General features: G+C 39.7%; 1 protein-coding gene across 8 annotated transcripts in view; it reads left to right on the top strand.

Moving 5' to 3' along the window:
• Positions 1–1,885: 1,885 nt before the first annotated feature.
• esrrb (estrogen-related receptor beta) overlaps positions 1,886–11,025 on the top strand; it is a 47,740-nt gene continuing 38,600 nt past the window's right edge. Inside the window, exons 1-3 of one of the 8 annotated variants that reach the window (XM_037746954.1) lie at positions 2,014–2,177; positions 5,708–5,744; positions 9,419–9,487. In XM_037746954.1, the coding sequence (XP_037602882.1) occupies positions 2,165–2,177; positions 5,708–5,744; positions 9,419–9,487 (119 nt within the window). In that variant the 5' untranslated portion in view covers positions 2,014–2,164. Of the gene's footprint in view, positions 2,178–4,079; positions 4,180–5,183; positions 5,745–9,418; positions 9,488–11,025 lie in introns of those variants that run through there. The other 7 variants (XM_037746950.1, XM_037746951.1, XM_037746956.1 and 4 more) reach the window with 7 other exon arrangements.

The following is an 11,025-nucleotide window of genomic DNA, read 5'->3' as shown; positions in this document are numbered from 1 at the left end:
GATATTCTCTTTCCCAGTCTGGCTAATCTTTCTGTGGGTTGCTGGTAGTTAATACAGCTAACAGAGGGAACTGAACAGGACCGCTGTTGTCATTCCTTAGTGCTGAAGCGCCGTGCCATTACATTTATAGATTTTTTCTTTGATGGGATAATTTGGTCTTTATATCTCTCACAAATGAAGTGATCCTCAGTGCTCCCTGCGCAGCTCAATGTGCAGGTCCCATTTTCAAATACAGTTAATTGCATTCGAAAAGAATCAATGATACTTTCACGGTGACAATATCATTCTTTTAATGTCACTTAATTTCCTCAGTGAAATGATTACATCAATAGCCTGGAACCCATTTCTATCTTTCAGCATGAATTAATCTATTAAGGACAATAATTACACGTTTGTAATGGATAGCTTTTTGTACTCAGGAGTAAATGCGGTCGAGTCTCCATTGTGCGCCCGGTTGTTGGCACTGTCCTGACTGTCATTCATTCAGTTTATGAATTACACTATCACCCTAGTGGGAGAATAAATAAATAAATAAATAAATAAAATGTACCTCTGCTGCAGCTCCTTGGTGGCCTTGTTGTGAGATAGCCCTCCCTCTAGTGGAGATGATAGAGTTGGTTACTGCTGTCAGCTGGCTTCATGCTCTGGTCCACAGCTGAGGCAGTCAGTCAATGATGGAGAACCTTTCATGAGACACGATAAAACAGAAATTATAGAAACTATTTCAACTCTTTTTTATCACATTTATTAAATGAAAAAGGTTCCAGAAGTTGTAGGGTGAGGCGTACTGCTGGGAAATGGATTTTAAAATTGTTTTTACATGTTGATGTTTGTGGTATATGTGGTGTTTTGCCATAACACTGACAGGATCACCAGGGTTTATACAGAGGGGTAGGATACTATGGGGGGTAGTAGTAACTAGGGATGCACCGATCCAACTTTTTCAGTCCTGATACCGATACCTGGCATTTGGGTATCGACCGATACCGAGTACCGATCCAATACCAGTGTTTAACTAGCAAGCTGTATGCTTCACTGTGTGGAAGTGACTGGGATCATTCTGTTATGTGTAAGGAAACATCAGGCTTGACTTTGCTTTCCTAACTTTGTAAAACAAAATATAATAAATAAATAAATATACATAGATATAAATGAACTGAATTGTTATTTATTATTAAAATAACAAATCGTACACTTGGTAAAAAAAAAAATCAATTCAAGTGTAAACATTTTTAATGCAGCAACAAATTGGTCAAAACTTAAACAGAAATTAAAATCCCAGTATATAATGTATATAGTATCTAAACATAGAATTGAATAGATCGGCCCATTTGTCACCAATACCACATCCTGACTCTATTTGAGTCAGTATCGACCCGATATCCGATCTGGTATTGGTATCAGTGCATCCCTATAGTAGTAAGTTTAATTTCACTATTATGTGTAATATCACACATGCATTGATCATAGTTTACTTTAATGGTAGCCTTCACAGTGTCTTACTTACAGAAAAATACATACCAAACTACATTGTAAAAAAATATGTATATTTATATAGTGTAAAAGTTAGTGGACGCCTGGGTTATGCGATCTCTGCAACAGACGCCACTCTGCTATCATATCCTGTTATTTATTCATCAATAGTGGAAACCAACAGACTCTCAGTGCTGTTTTTCACCTGCAGTTTTTCCTCAGGTAAGAATGTCTTCACCACAGCTCGAGAGACAGAACTCAACACACTTCAAACAGCTGCACACAGAAGAAGCTACTCTACCCTGCGTGACAAATGACAGCTACTGAGTGACTTTCCTTACTGGCTGGGATGCCTATTTATGACGCAGTTAGATAAAAAAAAAATATCGGTCGATTAATAAATATGTTCTGCGGTATTTTTTCTACCTGAAACACAACGTCTGAGTTTGCAGTCACGAGACAAACATTTCCTCCTTCCTTGAATCCCGTTTGACCCCTCTCACCGGCTCCTGCTGCCGGAGGAGCTGCTCGGTTTATCCACAGGGCGCGCTCCGGAGGAGGAGTTGCATGTGCTGGCTGCGCGCTCAGACGCATAGACGCACAGAGACACACCACCACCACTACAACACCACCACCACCACCAACCAGCACCACTACAACCTGGAGACTCCACACCAGCCGCGGATGTGCCATGACTTGTCCGAGTAAGATATACACTATACATTCATCAACCTCGTGTTTTTCTCATTTAAACATGTTTTTTTTATGCTATTTTTTTTTAAATGGAGCTTGAACGCACCTGTAGCTGCTGTAGATGACATCAGTGTGCACGCGGTTTAGCTCTAATTGAGGCATGCACTGTGCGCGCTACACTGTACCCGTTTCCTCTGGGAATATAGTGACTGAATTACCTTATCGATTGGACCATTACTGTATGCATGAACAGGTTAAATATGGCAGACTTTTACAAGGCCCAGCTGTCTGTTTATTTATTTACAGAGAAATTCTCTGGGTGAAACTGTTAAATGCAAAAAAAAAAAACACAAACTGATTTATTTGCTTTGTGTAGTTTTAACTTGAGGATGCTACAGTATAGGTTGTTGTGTGATCTGTCTCTCAAGGCCAAACTTTGTTTACGTCACCAGACTTAATGGGATTTTATATCAAATTGACTTGTCACTTATAGAGAATTGATTAAAGCAACATTATCAGGCCATGATGATGATTCATTTTGCTCTGTAAAGGTGCAAGTTTAACTTCAGCACTGTGTAAAGTGACTAACATTAGTGTGTCTAAGTTTTCAGACAAGTTACTTTACTTTGCTAATGTGACATACAAAGTAAGGTTTACTCACTGTTTTCTTCTTTGACATGTTCATTTACTGTTTGTTTTTATTGCACCACCCACACAGTAAATGTAAACAAACAGACACACAGAGTGAATAAATGCAGATAAGTCTGATGCCACAATAAATTAAAAAAAAATCATTAAAACAAAAAAGAAAAAAAAAGAAATAATCATGTCAGATAATCAACATGAGCCCTGCTCCCCGTTGTCATACTCCACTAACTTTGTCATGCCAGGTGTGATCGAGTGTTTGCCAAGTGCAGCTCTATTCTTTACTTGTATCAGATCCCTTCCTGTCAAATCAACTGTCACATGCCGTGATTTTTTTTTCATAACAGAGCTGATAAGGAGCAGCGATAGCAGCAGCAGGGCTTTCATAGCTCACGCCTGCGTGACAAAAGTCTGTGTGGTGTCAGTCGAAAAGCCTTGGGAGGCCAGAGGGAAATATGCAGAAATGTCATTTATCAAGTCAAGGCGTTTATCAACATGAAAGACGGTACACGGGCTATAGATACCGGGATAATATTGCAGTCTGTCATGAGAAAGGACCACCTCTTGTGATTCTCTGTTGAGTAGTAACTAAGTCCGCTGACTTAAATCATGCTGGATCAGCTGTTTGTGTCACGAGAATTATGTTGTGATTTGTGCAGTGATTTGACTCAAAATGAAGGACGTTTTGACACTTTTGTTTTCTTTAACTAAGCTATGATATATGTAAAAATATTTTTAGATCCCAAATGAGATAGATTGGAGTGCCACAACTTGAATAAATAGCTCAATAATGGAAGTATAATATACACTATGCTTAGTGTCGTGTTGTGCCTTATGAGGGGTTTTCTTCATCCCACATTTTGTGCAGTGTCTTATTGAAGTACGAGAACTGTGTTTGATTGTGAGTTTATTCCTCTTTAAGGAATTAAACTGACAGGTGTTTGATTTGGCATTAATCTTAATTGGATTTTCATTTATTTAGTCATTTGTTTTTGTCACAAAAAGAGAGCAGATGCTGTGTGATCCGTGCCACTGTGGAGGCACTCTTGCTGCACATCAATAGGCCTGTGATGATCAATAGGGATTGCGTGATGTTTTTGCATTGATTATAGAAACGTGAGCCGATGAATGGAACTGGATTCCTCTCCAAGGGTTATGCTGTTCCTGTTCAGCAGAGAAAAAAACAGAGAGCAGCAGCAGCAGAGCGACCTAACACACCTTTGTGCATGAATGTGCTGGTAGACCTCGACTCCTCCTCACTCTTGTTTTTACTGAAGACGTTGTCAGGCACCTTGTGAGTTTCTGAGAAGTCTCTCTGCCAAGTGTGAGCTGTTGTCGGACCGCTCGTTTCTCCAATAAGATGCCATGGTAAGCTCCGTTCTTATAATGTGGGGATACAGTAACACGGAGACCCTCACCGACTGTGAAATGCTATCTGCATTCTCGGCATTCTTACTGAGCTTGATCAACAGTGAAAACACAGGCGCTTCTAAAGCCGGGGTTAGAGAAGACAGAGCTGGATTTTCCGCTGCGTTAGAAGCTGATGGGCTCCCAGAATATGAGTTATGGCTCGAGATCATCTCTCACAGGTGGTGAAAGGTTCACAATGGTACCTCACATGTAACACCCGGCAAATGGAGCTCGCGACACAGCTCAATAAATACATTTACTGTCCTTAGTGGTTTGAAAGCTATTGCTTTTTGAAAGTGAAGTGCTGCGGATGCACTCGGCTGCTTGCTGGAGCTCCTATAGAGTGGCTTAGGCTGGTGTCAGATTTGACTTTATTATGTGTTTTATAATAGTGCAGGCTACATTTTGATATCTTAAAAATGCTCAGGGTAGATTACAGTAAGTTTTTATATTGTCCATCAAGTTCTGAAATGTCAGCTGCTTGGTAAAGTTGGATGTCGTGTGAGATGATTTTTGCTTTGGCTTTGTTTGATATCATTGCAATGCATATTAATGTGAGCATAAACAAGATGTTTTTCTTTAACAAATCCATCAAATATAAATTACAAAAATGTTAATAAAAATGTAGAGCCACTTTACTACTAAATACAATATATGTTGCTTTTTCAACAAGTCAATACAGAAAGAAATAATTTTTTTTTTTATTTTCCACAAATTACAATCTCCTACTTTTATTTATTATCTCTTATTTATGTTTCAATGCGAGTTTTGAGCATCCAGAATATCATAACTCTTTTTTATTTAATTGAGATGGAAACTTTGTGTGTTCTCCTGGTTGCGTCTCATGTGATAGGTTGTTTTGTGTGTGTGTGTGTGTGAGCCGTGTGTGTGTGTGTGTGTGTGTGTGTTGTATCTGTGTGAGCGAGCGTTTGGATCCCTCCTCCCCGCTGCTCCGCCGGCCCCTCTGTCGCTTTAAGTCCTGCCCCTCGGAGCCAGCCAACAGCAGCTGTTCCATATTCATCAAGCCCTTGAGTCTTAAAGAGCCCTATCCCGACCATGGAAAGAGTCATTCCCCTCGCTCGCGCTCTCATGCTCTCTCCATCTTAGCGCTCATCCTGCTGCTGCCTGCGCTTCTCTCTCTCTGTCTCACCCCCCTTTACCTCCTCTGTCTATCTGTCCCTCCCCCCTTCACTCCCTCTCTCTCTCTCTGACATACACACTTTCACTTCCATACACTCAGACACACTCTCTCTCCAGCACATAGATATATACATACACATTACACAACACACATGCTCACGCACACACACGCCAGTCCAACATACCTGTGCAGGCTGGGGGGAGCGGTGCTGGAGGGGGCGTTCGGCAGCGGTGTCTCTGAGGGTGCTCTCTGCCATCATTTGGGGAAGAAGCGGGTCTCAATTGTTTCCTCTTTCCTCTTCCTCTCATTCCTGGAATGCTAAAACTGGACTGATGGACATTTCAGAACTTTGTCTTCCAGACCCTCTCAGCTATCATAACCAGTAGGTGCACCTTGTTTTCCTTCTTTCACTGTTTTAACCCCTCTGTTGTGATGCACTTTTATCTCTTTGCTGTCTTCCTCTCATTCTTTTATTTATTTATTTTTTAAACTGTGCCTGCTCTAGTTTTGTTTCCTGAACCCTTCCAGTCTAGGCACTGAACTTTTTCTTGTTTTTGATGTACTTTTCCTGGCTTCTCTCACACTCTTAAAAAAAATGCACTTTCTCTTGTTCATTGTTTTAAGGGCTCTTAAATCATGCAGGACTTGACAGTATAGAGCAACAGGGCAGGTGCAACTGTGTATGTGTGTGCATGAGATTTATTGTGTGAGTATGCCAGTCTTTTTAAATTTTTCTTTCAGAGCATGGCTGATTGATTTAGCGTGCCCCTCCGCAAAGTGTGTATTTTTTTTTTTCTTCCTAAAGAATTTGGGGTACCTGTCCAGTTGGGTTAGGAGGTTGTTTGCTGATGGCTTTGTTCCTCGATCGGGCCGCCCAGGGAGAATAACATTTTGAGGAGATGAGATTAACGTGCATCCGTGGAATTGAAAAGGATAAATTACACAGTGTAATATTTGTAGCTAGAGAAGGGCGAATAAAAGGAGCGTGTAGGTCTGTCCCAGCCAGCGGCAACACAAGGCGAGCTTGCTGTCTCACTGGGACAGTCTGAGCTCACAGCATACTTTAACTTTATAAATCCATCGATAGCTTACATTTCATACTAAATAAATCTTGAATTGTGGAAATTTTATTTCTTGTTTTAATTTTTATTGGAAACAGTTTTATGGTACAACTATGAATGTATTTACTTCCATGTTAATGTATGAAAAACACACTAAAACTTTGGGCTTGTGTAAAGATTTGTTAAAATACAGATCAATTTTATATCAATCTTTATTATATTATATATTATATAAAATGTTCAATAGATATTATTGATAAAGTAGTTTGTATGCGAAATTGGTGATTTGTGGAAGACCAATCAGATGATTTCAATTACCTGTTACAGTTGCTTGATTAACTGCATTTAGACAATTTTTATTTTATTCTGTTTCTTGTAATAATGTCCAGAATGTTCCAGTTAAAATTGTTATCATCTTGTAACTGATCTTTTTCATGTACTGAACATTTTTTAATGCTACCATAATTGAGGACTTTTTTTTAATTCATTAGATTTAAAAGCAGTAAGTGCTGTGAAAATACTTAAGAGAAAATAATGGAGTGTAATGTTAGACAGCTGAATGTTGTTAGTGTGTATTTCTTTACTTGGCCCATTTGTTTACAGATATTCTTTAATTAAATCACTGAAAATTCTAAAAGTTTTTCTAGAAGACACATTAATATCTCAGACATTTGTGCAATAATCCCCTTTGTTTTTCCTCTAAAATGGATTATACAAGTTCACTTCTCTCTCTGATGCACCTTAATACAAAATGACACAAACAGCAGACAGACAGTCACAGAGTCAGGTGTTATATGTTCAAGTGTATTTATATTTTTTTATGGTAGTATTCCCTGAGAAGTATTCCCTAAATTGGAAGGAAAAACTACTATAATTAATATTTAGTTTTTAAGCAGATATTTACCCCTTCATATATGTATATTTATAATTTTAACATATAATTATTCTTAAGTGTGAAGAGACATTTTCATTTTCAAATTATTTTCCCTACAAATGCACTTTCCAACACACTTTGAATCATATTCATTGCACCAAGGAGAAACATTACACATAAAAAAACATGTTCAATTATGTTGGAAATCATTTGTTAAAAAAAAAAGTTTTCAGTTTTTCAACTAATCTATTCAGAAATGCATTTTTTGATTTTGCTTTTACTCTTAAATGTTACAGTCAATTTATCAAATGTTAAATAATTCTTTCCTAAATTTGTACATACAAAATATGTTTCAGTAATTAATGTTTATATTTGTTAATTTGTTTTTTCCCCCCAAAACATTACAGTTACATGTTGACATATTATGAGAGATTTAGTGATGGTGTGCACTGATTTGTGTATATAATAAAAGAAAATACTGATTAATATTTAATGACACTCCACACAAGAAAGCAGCTGCATTTCTGTGTGCCATGTTCATAATATTCGATGATTATCGCGGATACATTTAAAATAACGATGAAAAGAGCATTTGCTCTTTCAAAGCTGAGTTGTTGAACAGGTGTTTGACGTATAAATAACTTCGGTGACTTACTGTACACGTGTTTAGAATTTTTTTGTGATCAAATGTGGATGTAATAATATTATTTTCTAACTCCTAAGCTAAAACCTCTCACAATAACTTGAAATGATGATAGTAAATTAGTATTTTACTGATTACATGTCAAGTTAGTTATTTGTGGGATGTCTCCAGCTTTGGCCTGAGTGTGCTGTCCATGTTGGTCCAGCAGTGGCTCTCCTCTGCTAATTGTACAGCGGTATTTGCAGCCCCTCACTGTGGGCTGGATGTGTCCGTGATGCTTGGCTGAGAGGATTAGTGGGACGTATGTGCTCCATGTAATTAGCACAGCACTGTTGTGGAATCACTGTAGTACTATACTCTATAGATCTACCCGAGGGCATCGCCACCACAGATGGAAACAGAGTTTTGCTTTCAGAATAGAGTGAGACACGCTCCTCTTGTCTCTTTGCACGTTGGCGATATTTAGAAATGTGACCGCATGCATTGTGTATTTTGATAACACAGGTTTTAACTGAAAGTTTAATTCTCTATGATGTGTGTTTTTCTCTGGTATGTACATCGTCACACTCCACCTGTTATCTACTTTTGCTTGACTTGTTTGAGTCTAAATATCTCTTGGCTCACGCAGAGAGACGAGACGTGTTACTGTACGAGTCTGACAGGCGTATTGTTGATCTTGTATTGCAGCGGCGGTTCGCGCCACTCAGAAGTCAGCCAATGCTGAGGATTGTCAGTTTGAGTTCCTCAGAAAACCCACACGGTCTGAGCGGCAGCGGATTGAGATGTGACTTCTTTCTGCTTCTAAATGTTCCATCAACACCCTCGCTTTCCTTAAGCCCTGGCAGAGCCACTGCTATAAACTAACTAGACTATCCAATTTCCCCTTCATGAAATAAGAGCTTTTTAATGTATTTTTTAGAGGAGCAGAAAGAAGTTAGCACACAATGATGAATTAGATTTCAATTCATTTGACTTCATTCCCAGCTTGCTGCATTAGAGCCTGCAAACAGCCGTCTCCAGCAGTCCGTCTGCTTGATTCTTATTAGGTTTCAGAAAACAAGGCGAGGGAATTGCATTAGTGTATCTTAAGTTAAAAGCTCTTTGCTCTTTGACCAAGTGTTTCATTGTTATTGGGTTAATCAGATTTTTGCTGTCTTCATGGAGATGCTATCGCAGGCTAGAGGCAGTGGTGGGTAACCAAAGCAGCCGTGCACAGACACTATCCAGATGGGATCAGCTTACGGTAATTTGGTTTCAGAATACATTACCAGAAGAGGCTCCTGGCCGAGAACGGCCACCCCGCTATGAGCCAGGAGCTGGTGGCCCCTGTAGCTGACCAGCCGACCCACCTGTCCCACTCCCACCCTCCTCATCTCCCAGAGCTTGTGTTGGGATATGTGCCTTTTTAAAAGAAAGCCTAATGTTTTAAAAATTCAGTTTGTCACCCAATTCTAAATACTTCTTCCTTGTACCAACAGGGCTTTGTTGTCCAATTCATTAGAGAGATTCCTGAATCCACTGGCCACGCTGGAGCCCTCTCATTTCTGGTATCTAGTATCATTACTTTCACTGTAAATATGTCACTCAGCTCAGGCTGAGCGGGGGGTGGGGGTGGGGAGGGTGGAGCATGTTGTCCCTCTCCAGGCCAAATGGGGATGCAGAGTATATTGACACACTCTGGATGTTCACTGTTCTGTAGCTTCAGATGCTTTCGGGTTCATATTGTTAATGCTTTGACTGGCTGTTAAGCAGCATATTCACTCATTTATTTGTAGAAGTTCTACGTCAGCTTTAGGTGCTCTGTTCCGTAGGTCATTAATTACCAAAATAAGAGTAAGGAAAGCTACAATATCCAGACTTGTTCTGTTCTTAAATATGACCTCTTCTATTTAATATCGTGCACAAATATCTGCATAAAGTGAACTTTTTCTTTTCATAACGTCACATACATAACAGAAAGTTTTGCAGAAAGTTTAAAATTATATTATTGGTCAATTTTGGAAGTTGGAACATGTGCTCTCTTGAGACCCCATCCGACACCTCTCGGTGATTAGCCACCGTGCCTCTTTGGCTATTTCACAACATCCACCCGCACAGAAACCACCGACCGTCACCGCACGCGTCCCTCCTGATTCCTCATCCACGGTAACCTTGGACACCTCCACCGCAGTGTGAGAATCTGTTTAAAAATAACTAGGTCCATTAGTCTAGAAGGATAATGCTAGCCTACGTGGGGCTCTCATGCCCTTGTGGCAGCAGAGTGCTATCACTGACACGGTGCGTCAGCACTTCTTCCTGTTGCTCCAACACTGAAGGGCTCCTCTTCATTTACACACACATGCATGTATGCACACACAGACACACACCATCTAAAACACAGAAGTTTAGAAAAATAACTGAGTCAAGAAAATATATTATTTTAGTAATACGTTTGATAAAATAGTGAAAACAGTAGAGTTAGTTACAAGAAACATGAAACTGAAGTTCACTGTTTGCCAAGTCTGCCATGTTTCTTACGGCAATAGTGTGATAGATACGAATGCTTTTCAACCCCTCCGTCCTAAATGTAGTGGTGGAGGAGAAATTCTAGGTCCACTAATTCACACTTGGTAAGAAGATGTGATGTAAGGTGGGTAACCGTATGGGTGTTTATCAGCGAAGGCTATTGGTATTGAGCGGCCAGTTGTTTGAAGGTTATGTTTCGGAGCAGTAATTGAAATGCAAAATAACATTAGGATCGATGGTTAGCTTTGTTTATTTATGAAATCAATATTGAAACCGTCCGTCACCGTAGCGGCTCTGATTCCCACTGACAGCTTCACCAAGTCTCCTCTACACGGCCGGGGTGAGACGTGCACCCATTACAGCACTTTGTTTTTTTACTCGTCCCTCTTTGGAAAGCTGTGATTCAATGTTTCAGGCTCGTGTTAAAACGTCTGCAGTTTAGAAGGAAAACAGTGTAGCACGGCATCGTCAACTGTTGAAAACTGTTAAATTAAAATGCAGTGTGCACACCTCTAGTAGCGACAGTATGTGATGGGTGTGTCTTCCAGAGAGAGAGAGAGAGAGAGAGAGAGAGTACTAC

Source organism: Sebastes umbrosus, chromosome 16, assembly GCF_015220745.1.
Source record: "Sebastes umbrosus isolate fSebUmb1 chromosome 16, fSebUmb1.pri, whole genome shotgun sequence".
Taxonomy (NCBI): Eukaryota; Metazoa; Chordata; class Actinopteri; order Perciformes; family Sebastidae; genus Sebastes; species Sebastes umbrosus.
Note: the sequence above shows the minus strand (reverse complement) of the source record. Positions and strands in the feature narration are given on the sequence as shown.